Source organism: Protopterus annectens, chromosome 4.part1, assembly GCF_019279795.1.
Source record: "Protopterus annectens isolate FY-2018-M chromosome 4.part1, PAN1.0, whole genome shotgun sequence".
Lineage (NCBI taxonomy): Eukaryota > Metazoa > Chordata > Ceratodontiformes > Protopteridae > Protopterus > Protopterus annectens.
The window spans coordinates 984,019,523-984,035,400 of record NC_056734.1 but is presented as its reverse complement, the minus strand read 5'-3'; the positions used below and the strand labels follow the sequence as shown (position 1 = coordinate 984,035,400).

Sequence of the window (15,878 nt, the reverse complement as noted above, 5' to 3'; positions counted from 1 at the left end):
TCCTTGGATGTACACCGACAGCTAAGATTCTACTTGAGCAGGACTAAAGCTCTAAGAAAAACTGAGCAATTACTAGTGTCATATGCTGCAGGATCAGAAGGAAAGGCTATTTCAAAGCAGACAATTTCAAAGTGGATAAGCCACTGCATCCGTTTCTGCTACTTACACCATGGTAAACCTGTGACCAAGGGCATTAGGTCTCATTCCACCAGAGCTGCAGCTGCTTCTGCAGCTTTTCTCAGAGGAGTACCAACCAAAGACTTTCTAGAGGCTGCTACTTGGAGTTCTGTTCACACCTTTACAAAGCATTACCATTTGCCTCTCTACTCTTTAGTCCAGGGCAGGCTTTGTCACTGCAGTGCTCCAGGGCCTTATAGCCACACCTAATGCTGTTTAGCCCCAGCCTCCCAATCATAGCTTTGGGATTCTACCCAAATGTAATGACTGCAACATTGAAACACGAAGAACATAGTACAGTTGTGTACACTTACAATAAATGTAGATGTTCAAGTGTATTCACTGTTGCAGTCCAGGTTACCCTCCCACCATCCCCTTGTCATTCTAAAGTTTATCTTTCCTTCTATATCTTCTACAACCTATGTGGTGTATTTGCTTGTAGATGAAGGTAAAGTTTATATTGATGCATGTATATTTATATTTATATATATAATTTTGCTACCTTTTTGGGGGCACCTGACATCGGGGGCAAGAAAAACTAAAGAAAATGGTGTCAGCTGCATGTTTTATACCCTTGATGACCTGACGTCATGGAAGAGAAGACAGCAACCGACGCAGGATGCAAGACTTTGGATTTCAGGCCGACTGAGGGCAACCTGCCAGCAGATTACCCAAATGTAATGACTGCAACAGTGAATACACTCGAACATCTACATTTATGGTAAGTGTACACAACTGTACTTTCCCTATGGATAATCACTGTTTTAGTAATCAAATGTTTGCTTCCCCTCCACAAAACCACATTGATTAATATTTGTAAAGTTTGGCAACACCTTTGCCTTTCTGGCTAGTATAGACCTAAACACTGTTTAATCATAGGTTCATAGGATGGTACTATGCTATCGGCCCTAGGGCCTATGCAAGCCTAGCCATAACAATTCCCAGGATATTTCTTCCCACAATATTTATTTCCCTGGACCCCTGTCTAGCAGGGTGACTGACGTGATCCCCGGGGTGAATTTCTTATCTCCCATCCAATCGTCAAGGTTTCTTTTGAAGAGGGCCAAGGAGGCGCTCTGCTTGACATGTATGGGCAGTCTATTCCAGAGTCTGGGGAGTCTCTGGGTCAGGAGCCTATCCCTCCAGCATGTTTTGTTCATTGTAATCACAATGTTTAGATTCCTGGAGCATGTGGCTCTGAGGGATTGGGATTTCTTTAAGTGGAGCATATCCAACAGTTCAGGGTTTGACATGGCCTTGTATGTTAAGCAGAGATCGCCTCTGAGTAGACGATATGCCACAGAGTATAGCTGGAGTTTTTTTTAGATGGTCAGCATAGGGCATCTGCTTTAGGCCTGTGATTCTTTTAGTGCGGTAGTCCTCCATATTTATTGATTTTTTATTACCATTATTACCTCATCTGTTATCTTTACAAATTGTTGAGCATCATCTTTCTGTAACCTTTGCATAACTAAGCCGTCTGTTTGTTCCTTTTCTCCAAAATGTCATATATATATATATATATATATATATATATATATATATATATCTCCACAGTTTACTATTGTTTATTCTAACGGAAAAACATTTTCCGTTCAAATAAACAAATAGTAATACCGAAAGTAAAAAAAAAAAAAAAAAAAACTAACGTTGACAATGTCGAACCAAATGCTTGACGCATTTGACTCGACATCGTTGTCGAAACCACCACGTGACAGCCATATAGGAGCTGATGTAAATCAAACTCCTGTACGACAAATCATGTTTTTGCAGGGGAGCAAGCCCCCCTGCACCCCCCACACCACCCCTACTTATATATTCTAACTCTGAGATTGCACTACAGTGGGGATGTAGATGAATTTCCACTCTCCACTGTACTGCGATCTCCGTGCAGATAGTCGACTTATGCGAACTATAAGTGGAGTCTACTATGTGGTGCACAAATGTTTGTACGTTCGACATTCTGATTTTCGGCACATTGCAGCCGACAGAATGTCATTCACACAAACAATAGTAAACCTATATCTACAGCTTTTACATCAACTGAAACTTGAATGTCCAATAACCATCTTGCTATAAACCCCAGTAAAACTAACCTAATATTTACCCCCTAAAAAAACACCCCCTCAACAAGAATGAATTCTCAGTCCACTCCCAGGACAATGCTATCATTGAAGTTGTTCCTAGTACTAAATTGCTACGTATTATTATAGATAAAAACGTAACATTCGACCTTCATTTCTTATCCACATCAACATTAAAAAGATGCATCAAAAACTAGGTACTACTTCCTTAATTTCACTGCAAAAAAGGCTCTAGCCTCATACTTCCTGCTACATTCTCTCTTATACAGTACCCCAATCCTTACCAATATTCAGTCCTCATTGAAAAACCAAACTAGATCAATGCTACAATAAGGTTGCTAGATTTGTTACAAATGCAAAATCTTCAGTCTACCACTGTACATCACTTCGTCAACTAAACTGGCTCGAACTTCCACACTATCTCACTTATCTACAACCAACTATTGCACATAAATTTTATATAAACATTCAGTCTGCCCATCTTTCATACTTTCTGTTGCCCAAGTCTTAGGCTAAAGTTTTTGTGCTCTAGAGTTATTAAAAACAGTTGCTTAACAGACACCTTTTAAAACCCATGCACATTTTCCAAATACTCTTATCCCAGGGTTTGTCAACCCTTCTAAGCATTACCTCTTCCCCATATATCTTTCTCTTATTTTTACGTTTTAAAACTACAGTTTCATTTTATATCATTCAGTGCCTACTCTTCTGAAGTAATTTCTGTTTTCCCTGTTAACTCCCAAATCATTTCTACTACCTGTTATTTAAATTCCTCATTTTTAAATGGTTAAGTTGGAAATTACCATTGTCTCATTTTTACATCATTACCCAGCATCTTCATCCTAGTTTTTATTGGTGTATGATCTGATGTAGTTAACAGATGGATCTCAAAGTTTTCAATTAAATACATGTGCTTCTTTGAAATATAATTTCTTCCCAGCCTAGCCCAATTATTGCATCTTGGGGAATAACACATAAATTTGTTCCAGTTTCTGCTACACAATTTCACATCTTCCATACCAAATATTAGCATTTGCTGCTAATCAACCTTATAACTCTCACCACTTCCTCTCTTTAAGAACTCTTCACTGGCTTAAACTCCCCATCTACTGTTAATCTCTCAGCTGCCACTGATTCAATCCATCCTTTTGTCTAGCCATCTCTTCCTTTATATATCCCTTTATACCCCCTCCTGCACTCTGTGGAACTCTGATCAGGTTCTGTTAGCTATCTACAAGCCTAAAAAAGTAATAGAGCGTCTTGTATAGCTGTTCAGTTGCCCTAACCTGGAACAAACTCCCATTGAACATTAGAAATCTTCTCCATACTCATACCTTCAAAAAAGTTTTAAAAGAAGCACTACAAAATTCATGGATTTGCTCATGCCAAAACCCATCTTAATATCTTTACGCTACTAATTGACGTTGCCTACTAACCTCATCTTATTACTCTACTGATCTTATCTACTCTTTCTCTCTCTTTTTTTCCCTTCCTTCAGACATAAACATCTCTACACATTGGTTTCTGTTTCTTTTATATCTATCTTATAATTCCCTTACTACTACCCTTTACTACTTCTTCCCTACCTACTGAGTCACACCTCTTAGTTAACGTTTTTTGCTGTAATAATATATGTTTTTATTTAAACTTCTAATAATTATGTATTTAACATATCCAGTAAATTCTGTTATCTGTTTGCAGCCATTTCTCTGAGCTTATTTTTGTAATTGTAATGGTTCTTTGTATGAGGCTTTTCCCCCGGGCCTCCACTGAAAATGGGCTGTTGCTCAGTCAGACATACCCGGTTAACAAATGTCAAAATAAATAAATAACTAAAATAAAATATCCTCATGTACATCTTCATAAATTTACTCTCTTTTGTTGTAGTGTCCCCTCTAGGTTCTCCTGATATGTCTTTTCTATTGTAAGTCAGGTTTCAGTCCCTACCCATTCTTCAAAAATTCTCCCAAGCTCTATAATATTAGTTTTAAGTAGTAGTCCTTCTCCCCAGTCAATAACCCCTTACTGTTACAAATTTACCACTATTTTGTATGTCCCCTCTTCTAGCACTCTTGGGAACACTGTTGTAATCATTATTACCACCACCCTTTTCCTTTATCTCTGATTTTCTTCTGTATATCCAACGTGGCAAATTCATATGCTCATTTCTCTCCTAAGGTGTCTCCTGTAATACTGCTGTTTATACCATACACCTCTTAATATAACGCAGTATTCTGTTTTTGTTTCTACCTGTAAGAAATTCAGTTCCATGTAAATATGGAAAGAGCAACCATTCTGATTAAAAAATATCTATATATATATATTTCTATATCTGTCGCTGTCTTTTTCTATGTATGTGTATATATATATATATATATATATATATATATATATATATATATATATATATATTCTCTCACCTTTTATACATGGCAGATCTTTTGAATATGTTTCCTAAATCTTGCAGTTTACCTGCATACACTAATGTATGGCTGGCTGATTTTGTACTTACTTGATTTTCCTCGTATCAGACTTTTCTCTTCAATAAAATAAAATAGTTGCATTTTTTCAAAACTTCTATTCCCTTTTAACTTGCAGCAAATGTACATGTATGTACACTTTCCAAAAAGGGTATTTATCTCTCCAGTTAAGAGCTGCTACCCCAAAATGACCTGTGACTATATGCTTACTTTTTCTAAGTTAAGGTTAACTGTGCTGAACCCTATGTTAGAGCTTGTGCTCCCACTTCCACTGATTGATGTCTAATCTTATCATATCTCCATTCCTCTCCCAGATGTGAAAAACAGCTTGCATGTTGTTGTGTCTTTCGGCTTTTCCCGGTTAGGGGTCGCCACAGCGGAACTCCGGTCCGCTAATGATTGGCAGTAGATTTTTACATGCTGGGTTGCCAGCCCTGATGCACAACCTTCAACGAAGGTACGCCCATTCAAGCATGCCTCCACGCAGAAGACGCTCTAGCTGAGAATCGAACAGGACAGCGTCTTACTGTGAGGCAACAACGCTACCGCAGCACCACTTTTGGACTTGAGAAAAAAAGTGCAGTGGTAATTATTAAAAAAACTAAACCGTGCAGTGCCATATTTAATGCATTAAGGTCCTGAGGCAACCACTTGTAAAACGTATCCACTTTCCACTGTTTCACACTGCATTAATTTTTCATTGAACTCCTTGCCAATGTAACCATAAAAGTTAATTGCATTGTACTGTGTAGATTTCTGTCCGAACACACCATTCAGACCTCTTACAATTAACAAGACCGCACTTGCAAATTCAACTAATAGCTGTTAATAGAAAAAACACCCAGTAACTTTTCAGATGCAAGAAAGACCTATGATCTTTCCTGCTTTTCATCATTTTCTCTTGTTTTTTAAGTCTTTTGTTAAAACAAATTGTCTGTAGCTTAAATTAAGGACATTAGTCTTGAAATCCACCTCCATAAGCACAGCAGAAATTATCTTTTGATTCTGTATACATTAACATCAGTGCATTTTTACATTCCTCCTCCAGCAATGCACCATTATTTAAACAATAACTTGCTTATTTGTGGTCTTTATTACCTTGTTACAGTATAAACATTGGATACTTTGCAACTAAGAACAAATACCTTATTTAATGTCTGTAGTCACCAATAAAACTCCTCTCACCTTACATGTGAAATACCTCTGATTACATACTATACAGAGCTGCTTTAGTCAAAGTAAACTTTGTCATTCAGAGTCTACAACAGGTGCAACTGAACAAAATTACATTACTCCAGGCTCTATGTGCAAACAACTAACGTATACAACAATTCACATTACTACATTTAGACATTCCTACTACATAACATTTACTGTTTTACATATCAACAGATATTCACTAAGCTAAAGAGACACAGTATTTAATGCACAGAATTCCACAGCTGCTACTTGTTGCACAGGATTCTATTAGCATTAGTCTAAGGAAACACGATATATTGCACAAAAATTTCACAGCTGTTACTTCTTACTTTATAATATAACATGCAGTTTACATCATGACATTTTATGCAAATATTAATGAGCAAAAACTTTTACTTACAGTTACATCTTCAGTCATTTTCCCCTTCTAAACATTCATCCTTTGTATGAGATGTTAAACCAAGGTCCCATGTGCTTGAGCTGGTAGTAGCTCAGGTGGATGTAGACGATTCAATGGCACCTATCAAAAAGAGTGGGGGAAGTTACCTGATGCCGTGACCAAATTTCACCTAGTAGAACCAATACCACCTCAAATCAACCCCCCGCCCGACACACACACAACCTAGTGTGACTAACCATGTCAACAAAGTACTAAAATTAAAGAAATAAAATAACATAAAGTGAGGTTTATACTTTACAGTTATCCCATCAGTGTAACACATTCAGCAAGCTTCCAGTTTTAATTCAGCCACTGCTTCTTGCAGAACCACATTTACATGTCTATTCCTGTATCTAATAGGAATGATGCTTGGCAGTTCCCCATTCATTTACTAATTTCACATTGTTGCTGGGCTTCTTTGTGATCATCTCAGTCTTCCAGCACTGGTTTCTGGTTCAAGTCCAAGATACTCCTGATTCTCCTTGTCAGCTACTTTCTATTTTGTTTCTCAGGGATTTACCTTTGGGAGAATAGAAGAGGCATCTCAGTTATGTATGTCTATCAGCTTTGCTGTTTTCTGAAGAATGAGAAGCAGAGCTCCCTTCAGCTAGTTGGCTTACTGTTGGCTAAACTTTTTCCTTCCTCCTTAGCCTGTTTTACATATAAAAATATATATTTCATCCTACAGGAAAAAATATTCAGAAGACAGCTTGATATTGCAAACTGAGTCTCTCACCTGCCTGTTGGCATCCTCTCTTTACCAGGACAAACTTGCTTCTCTTTTACCTGGTGTACAGTGAATACTCAATGTTATGTTGTCCCTATCTCACCTTCGTTTTTGCTGTTTGGGTTCAGAGCCGACCCTTGGCTCTGACTCTGCCATATACTATAGCTCGAGAGCTTTACTGGCTCGAGCCTAGCCCCTATCCCAGCATGCCTAGTGGTAGTTACCCAGATCTCATTTGCCACTTGCAGTGTCGAGATTCCGGATACTGGCTTAGGTTGTGTTTTTTCTCTTTATTATATTTTGAAGAAAATTTCTTGCTATTATCTTTCTAAACTTGTAAACAGTAGTCGCCCTTCGTTTTCTACCTTACCTATCCCATCCGAGTGACTTACTTTGTTGTGGACTAACCATTTTCTCCCTGGCCCTTCCCCTCTTCTAAACCCATTTAAATTAGAGGGTTCTTCGCTTTTCTTGCCTTCCCTGAAGTTTATGAGCAGCTGCCATTTAAGTTAGAGGCTCTCCTTAGGTGGGAACTTCACCGTTTAACTTAGAGGCTCTTCCCCCCTTCTCTTCATTCCTGTTAAAAAAAAAAAAAAAAAAAAAGGATTTTTTTGTCTATTATTAGTGTGTTTTTCTTGTCTAGCTTTAGATCTGTTTGTTACCATGTCGAAGGATACTGCCAAGGAATCCAAACCTTTGGGATTTAAAAAATGTGATTTGTGCTGTCAAATAATGTCCCTTACGGATGGGCACAGGAGTTGCGTGTATTGTTTAGGGCCTGTTCACCTGCAGGATTCGTGTACTATTTGCCATGCATTTAGTTCACGAGTTCTGCAGGAAAGAAAGAACAAACTTATCTTAAGAGGGTTACTAAAGGGCCCCCTTTGATGCTGCTATAGAGGGGACTCAGCCAGCAAAAAAACTGGAAAAACCCAAGCCTTCATCCTCTTTGGCTCTGGTTTCAGATCCATCTAAAGAGAAGGAGAAATTGCAAGTTAAGTCAGGCCCAACTTTCAATTCCAACAAGACACTTTCACCTACAGCTCCATCTGTTGTTTTGGAGCCAGTAAGGTCTCCTAAGCGATCCAGGTCTCCGGCCTTGGAATCAGTGTGGTCTGCTCCACAGTCTTCCTTATTACAATCTGTGGCAGGCAGTCACTGGTCTTCTACCCATTCCTCTCGGTCATCCAGTAGCCTGTCAGATGATGATGTGGAGAGGGTGGTGAAGAGGCTTCTTAGGACACCAGCATTTTAGCCAGAATACTTTTGGGCCCATCCCAGATGGAAATGGTGCCGACAGCCCAACCAACACCTGTCTATATTCCTCCTTCGACTCCTCTGAGCCGGAGTGTATGGAAGTCGTAGTGGTGGAACCCTTGGTTCCGGTAACCTCCTCAGGTCTTTTGGTTCTAACTACCGCTCCGATCTCCTCAATACCCCATTCTATCAAGAGATCTGAGAGAAAATGCTTCCTCATCAGCTTTAAGGGGGGAGCAGCATCAGACCCTTGTTCAACCTTACTCTCCCTCTTGGAGCTTCGGCGCAGATCAGCTCAGCTCCTACATCGGCCTTGGAGCCATCGCCCTCGGTTCCGATGAAGTCTCTGGCTTCTTCAGAGCCAGAGACACTTTTGGGTTGGGACTGCGATACCTTCGAGGTGATAAGGAGTGTGCTGTCTGCTGAAACAGCTCCACCCTCGGCTCCATTGGCTCCCTTGCCTTTGGTGCTGGTATCCCACTTCTTCTGAAACCTCCCCTGAGCATCCCTCAGAGGAGGTTCCTCAGAAGAGGACTTGCAAGAGGAAATATGTGGACTCCCCTGAGTCCTTGACATCAGACACAGACTTGGATGACTCAGAAGGGTCCCCATGGTCCCCCTCTGAACGTCTCATTTTCAGATATCTTAGAAATCCTTAGACAGAGGGGTGACTGGAAGTCCCTTGTCCCTTCTGAAAACGAGTCAGTGTACCTGAATGCATTTGGTTCTCGACCCTTCACTTCTTGGGTGTCTCCTCCTTTCGACCCACTATTGCACGTATGAGTCGAAAGGTGTGGAGCTCTCCAGACACAGTGGAACCAGTTCCACGGAGGCCCAAAAAATTCATAGCAGCCCCTGAAGACAGAACCTTCTTATCTGAAGTTATTCCCGTTGATGCTATGGTGGTGGCAGCAGCCACCAAGAAGGAATTAGCGGAAACGTCTTCATCTCTCCATCCGCCGAATACTATTTGTCTCACTTTACAAGGCTTCAAAGGGATCTCCTCAGAGAGTTAGGAAATACCTTACAGGATCCTACAGCTGCAGGATCCTTGGACAAGACATCTTCCCAGCTTACAACCTTGACTTCAGTGGTTAACTCCTCCATGCGGCTAATTTCTTACGCAGCCGATGGGGCGAGCAGGGTGGCAGGCATAGGGGTTGCCTTACGCAGGCACTCCTGGATGTGCCTTTGTCATTTTGCAGAGCTCCTCAAGTCTTCCTTTACCACTGCCCCTTTTGACCGCTCCTTCTTATTCGGGCCGCAGGTAAAAGAGACTCTTGTCTTACCAAGTGTGAACAGGATGGCAAAACTCTCTCTGCCGTGGGAGTATGTTTTTCTGCTCCATCTAGGCCTTATCTGAAGGGCCAGAAGAGCAGAAAATGTAGTTCTGGAAGACCCAGGGACCTTCATCTGACACACATGGAGATTTTTCCCCAGGGACAGAGGGGGAAAGAACAGAAGATGCCGGTTCTTGTGGCGGGGGGGTCCGCAGAATCAGGGCGACAGAGATACCTTCTCTGGTAGGCCCTTCCAGTGCTCCTCTAGGGAGGCCCGACTTTCTGACTCCGGAAAAAGTCAGGGGGGAGATTATCCTTGTACCCAAAAGCCTGGCAGACAATACAGAAGATACATGGGTACTATCGATAATATCTGAAGGTTACAATATCACCTTCTCCCAACTCCTCCTGTCAAAAAGACAACACACTATCCCAGATGTTCCACCCAATCTTCGGGATCAAGCAAACCTAGAGGTTCTAAGGTTGCTAAGAAAGAGTCATCCAGGAAGTCTCCTCAGACCAAATCGGATCTGGAACTTACTCAAGGTTCTGCTTAGTTCCAAAGAAAACAGAGGACTGGAGACCCATATTGGATCTCTGCAGGCTGAACAAATCAGTCAAGAAAACAATGTTCCAGATGGTAACACTGCATTCCATTCTTCTCTTTCTGGGACAGGACAATTAGATGTGCTCTGTCGATCTCCAGGATGCGTCCTACCACATAAAAATGGACGGACGGTTAAGGAGATATATACACTTCCAGCTGGGAGCCATTCAGTTCAGTGCGCTGCCTTTTGGTCTCACCACAGCCCCCAGGGTGTTCACCAAATGCATGGCAGTAGTTACGGCTCACCTGAGGTGTCTAGGATTCTGGGTGTTTCCATATCTAGACCACTGGCTCCTTACTGCCACCACCAAGCATCAGCTAATCAAGGCAATGGAATCTACAGTTCGCTGTTGTTCTCAACTAGGGATCACCATAAACTACAAAAAGTCTACCTTGTTGCCTTGTCAATATATTACCTTTATAGGGGCAGATTTAGACACAAGGGCCATGATAGCCAAGCTGCCTCAAGAAAGACTTTTAATAATCCATCGCCAAGTTGCAATACTGTTGTCAAAAAAGAGAATTCAGGCAAAATTTGTCCTCAAGGTCCTGGGTTCTATGGCAGCGGCAATCACTCTGGTCCCTATGGCTCGCTTCGACATGAGAATTCTGCAGTGGCTCCTTTTCGCACAATGGTCATTCCAGGATGTACCCATGTCATATCAGATTCTGATCATGGACTCCTGCAAAAAGAATCTGGAATGGTGGCTTCACTCCCCTATGGTAACAATAGGCAGGCTGTTTCTACCTCCCCAACCTGTAGCCACAGTGACCACAGACACTTCCCAGATAGGGTGGGAGGGGCATTATCTGGGACAGACTGTTCATGGGACTTGGCAGGAACACGAGTACCACTTGCACATCAATGTCCTGGAGATGAGAGTGGTGCTTCTGGCATTGCAAGCACTTCAGGACTCTCTACCTACAGGGACTATAGCAATTCACATGGACAATATGTCGGTAGTATGTACATCAACAAACAGGGTGGAACCAGGTCTTACCCTTGTGTCGAGAGGCTCTATGAGTTTGGCAGTGATTCTCAAATTTCTTGCTGAAACTTTTGAGCGAGGAGCAGCTGCAGCTACTGTCTGGGTTCAGTTAGCTGCCATTTCTAATTTCCATATGGGAGACATGGGGTCCAATATCATGTCCCACAGGCTATGTAAGGCATTCCTAAGAGGTGCTACCCTCTTAAGACCTCCAATAAGAGAACCTCTCCCCACCTGGGATCTAAATTTAGTTTTAGATGCTCTGATCCCCCCCCCCCTTGAACCATCTGCTTCTTGCCCACTCAACTTTCTGACTTGGAAGACCCTTTTCTTGGTTGCAGTTACATCAGCTAGAAGGGTTTCAGAATTACAGGCCTTATCTATTCATCCCCTGTACTTGATTTTCCATAAAGATTGTGTTTCTCTCAGAACTAACTCCTCTTTCTTACCCAAGGTATATTCTGACTACAATTTGAATCAATCCATAGAGCTTCCTGTTTTTTCCCCCAGTCATGACAACAAGGCAGAGTACAAGCTTCATCAGTTGGACGTTCATAGGCAGTTATGTTTCTGTTTACAGAGGACCAAAAACTTTAGAAAATCTGACCAACTGTTCTTATCCTTTCCGGACAATAAAAAAATTGTACAGTCTCAAAGGTGACTTTATCCAAATGGCTTTCAGACACCATAAAGCATGTCTATGATTTGTGTAAACAAAAATTTCCAGGAAATATTAAGGGACACTCAACAAGGGCCTTGGCTACCTCTATTGCTTTTCAAGCCAGACTGCCTTTGGATTCAATTTTTGCCGCAGCTACATGGGCTAATCCTCATACCTTTATCACTCACTACAAAGTAGATGTGGCCTCCCAGAACAGGGCATCCTTTGGTTCCACAGTCATGAAGAGTTTTTTCCACTGAGCCACCCAAGAATCAGGTGCTGGGTATGCTGTCCCAAACAGCAAGAACGAAGGCGAGATATGGACAACATAACATAAAGAAGTTATGTACTCACCATAAAGTTCCATGTTTGTTGTCCTTGATCTCACCTTTCTTTTTGTGTCCCACCCTCCTTCCCCCTTTCTGGAGGACCGAGAGGTATCCCTTGTTTTTTTATTTTTTTATACTGACTGGGTTTCCTTTTTACCATACCATTTGGTTAGTCCTAGTCTCTCTTTCTTACTCCTGTGGATAGTTTACATCTTTATATGTAGGTATCCTCTGATATGTAAAATAGAGTATACCTTTTTTTCTAATTGTATGGTCTAGTACTGGGTTATCACAAATGAGATCTGGGTAACTACCGCTAGGCATGCTGGGATATGGGATAGCCTCGAGCCAGTAAAATCTCTCGAGCTATAGTATATGGCCGAGTCGGAGCTGAGGGTCGGCTCCGAACCCAAACAGCAAGAAGGAAGGTGAGATTAAGGTCAACAAACATGGAGCGTTATGGTGAGTACATAACATCTTTTTTTTTTTTTTTTTTCCACAAAAGCTCTGGTGTCTCCACTTTTAACATTTTTCATTTCTGCCAAAGTGTTGTTTGGAATAGGTGTTTCAGCTTGTTTACTAATTTTGGTCTCTGCGGCTTTCTCATGGCCAGATTTGGGGCATAAACATGATGTACCATCTCAATTTACCAAGCCCTCCTGTGGAAAACCAGTTCAACTGTTCGTACATTAAAAAGTCAATACAGTCTTTCTGGATTCTTTAGTATAGTCAAAAAAATTACAAGTTTCCTTTGTGCACTCTGACTACTTATTTTACTATTTTTTAAGCAGCTCTTCATGAACACTTCATGTTCAGCCAGTCTTTCCTTCTTTTCTTCATTTCAGCCTCTGATTTCTGCACTTTTATCAGCTAATCTGAATAAGTGCTTAAAGCTTCTTCTGCTTTTGACTTTATAATAATTAAGACATTGGATGAATACATTAACACTTCTGAGTGCTTTTGATTTATTCTTTCCACTAAATCACTGGAAACCATCTTCTGTACTGAAACTTGAACTGCTATTTGCAGAATACTTGTACGATTATTTTCAGACAGAGCTTTTATCTTTTTCTGAATTATTTTCTCTTACTCTTTCTGAATTTCTTCTTTGCTGAAATCCACTACTATCCAGTAACCGAATTTTACCCAAATATATAAGTTTTACTGACTTTCTTTAGAATTTCTCAGTTTTCATCCAGAGAGAGCCCTGCTGCTGAGTGTGCAGCCAGTTATGAATTCCAAGAGTCAGAATTCCTGCAATAATGATCCTGCCATTCAAACATTTACTGTTATGCTCATGGTATGTTCACCAACTGTACTCATCCTACTTGTAAAGCTTTAAAAGCTTTTAATTCTGTAATGGCTTTTATTGCTTCATCTTAGATCCATATGAGGTTAATGGAGAATGTTTTGTGAAATATCAGAAATTAGAGTGAACACATTTATCAATTACAGGTAAGTAATATTTTCCACAGCTGCAGAACTGACTCTAGTTGTTTTCTGTTGTAGATTTGTCTAATAAAGAACATTCATATATCATAAGTTTTCAGTCAAAGAAGTTCCAACTTATTTTTAATGTTTTCTTTTTTATTTCAGGCATGAAAGTGACATGAGTTCTGTGCACTCTTCAGCCAGTCCCGATAGATTTAGCAAAGTATTATCAAGACAGAATTCTCGACCACCTACCCGCAGTGGAAGTAGGCCCAACAGTGCAGATGGACAGATATCCTTGTCCTGTAAGTATTTTCTGATGTGATCTTTTTTTTTTAAACAAAACATCTTTGTTGAATTTTCATGTATGACATAGGAAATCTTACATTTATATAAATGAAAATAAACCAGAACACAATTTCAGTTGCAAGCAGTATACGTTACAACACAACTGTAGCTGCAAACTTTATATATCAATATTTTTTTATGTGATCTTGAGAAATTTTAATAGGGTTCACTCAAAATGTAAAATGAAATGTAAACTGCCCATTTGATGTTAAAAAACACTAGGAAAAAAAATGTGATAACTGAATGACTAAACATACTGCACATGGAGTAAGGTAGAAAAATATTTAATAATAAATTTGTTATTAAGTAGCATATCTAATTTATTTCAACTGGCATGTTTAACCATTCAGTTATCACTGTTTATTACTATTTGTTTACATCATCATCATCTGATTGTCCTATAGAGCACCGAGGAGTAATTAATTGAAGCTTGTTTGACTAAAACATCAAGTGTGCCATTTAGTGAAACTTTCATAACTTCCTTGAGGTTTGGCAGCTAGTGAATTGTATTATTTTTGGGATGTACGGGGTTGATATAGTCCTTTCTTTGAGGTGTGGGAGTGCTTTGTTCACAAACACAAGCCAACACTTGAACCAGTATTTCTTCTTCTTTATTACGATCTGTTACCTCGGCCTTTCGCCTTCAAAGGATCATAGACACAATGTGCTACCAACAGTTTAAATACACATAGATTAGTGTTGATTAGTGGGTGTGCTTTGTCCCTATATAGAAAACATCCTTTTGAGGTGCCCATTTTTATTTTAAGTCTTTATCAAACAATCTTCTTCCAGTCAGTCTCTTTCCTCAGTCTTTGACAAAGTAGACTATATCCTCCTCACTTTCCTAGTGTTATACTCTATTGTTTAGCATGGAGTGATGAACTAAAGATGTACTAGTATGGAATCTAGTAGTATCTGACCTATTTTTCACACTTGAAGTTTTTGTTAAAGACGTGAGTCATCACATGGTTTAGTGGAAAATCACTTTGGTTATGGTGCCCAGGGTCATGGGTTCGAGACTTGCAAAGGCTGATTATTGTGTTGACCCAGAGACTCCCTAGACTCTGGAATAGACTGCCCATACATGTCAAGCAGAGCGCCTCTTTGGCCCTCTTCAAAAGGAACCTTGATGATTGGATGGGAGAAAGGAAATTCACCCCGAGGATCACGTCAGTTGCCCTGCTAGACAGGGGTCCAGGGAAGTAAATAGTGTGGGAAGAAATAGCCAGGGAATTGTTATGGCTAAGCTTGTATAGGCCCTAGGGCCGATAGCCTAGTACCAACCTATGAACATGTCTTAATGTTTTTTTCTGCTGGCCATCTTAGTCCATCCTCCCTGACATCAAATATTTCATTCCAGTGGGGCCAGTCCATCTGATTGATATTTTTGAAAAAAAAATTATAGATGCTAAGCGATAATTGTATCTGAAGAGGTTTTCTGTATTTATCACTGCTTACAGTATCCTAAGTTGTATGAGATGTATGCTGGATAGGCTATGACAGCCAGCCAGCTTCCAAAGCAACAGGGAGCCTTCCATGCATTCACATAAAATACAGATTTAGGTGCCAAGCCTTCAGAGTTTTCTGCCACCAAAGAGAGCTTTCCTTTGAGGACTTTCAAGGATCAATGTTCACCTTATACTGCTCTCTTGCTGAACAGATAAGTTCCCTTTTGGAAAAAGCTTCTACATATTATTTTTTTATGTTTATATGTACTTACATCTTGAGGAGATTATGTTTAAGCTAGGAATATATATTTTATTGACTGTAAATTAGCTTTATAGCTTGAATTATTTGCCTTTCCTTGTGCTTACTTTGAAAAAAAAGTGCATTTTGCCACTCATTGTCTGCTCTACTGATTTAGTTGCT

General features: G+C 40.2%; 1 protein-coding gene across 1 annotated transcript in view; it reads left to right on the top strand.

The window, feature by feature from the left end:
- ARMC9 (armadillo repeat containing 9) overlaps window positions 1-15,878 on the top strand; it is a 3,277,521-nt gene that overhangs the window by 2,854,887 nt on the left and 406,756 nt on the right. Inside the window, 1 exon segment of the mRNA XM_044070688.1 lies at window positions 13,827-13,966. Coding sequence (XP_043926623.1) covers window positions 13,827-13,966 — 140 coding nt within the window.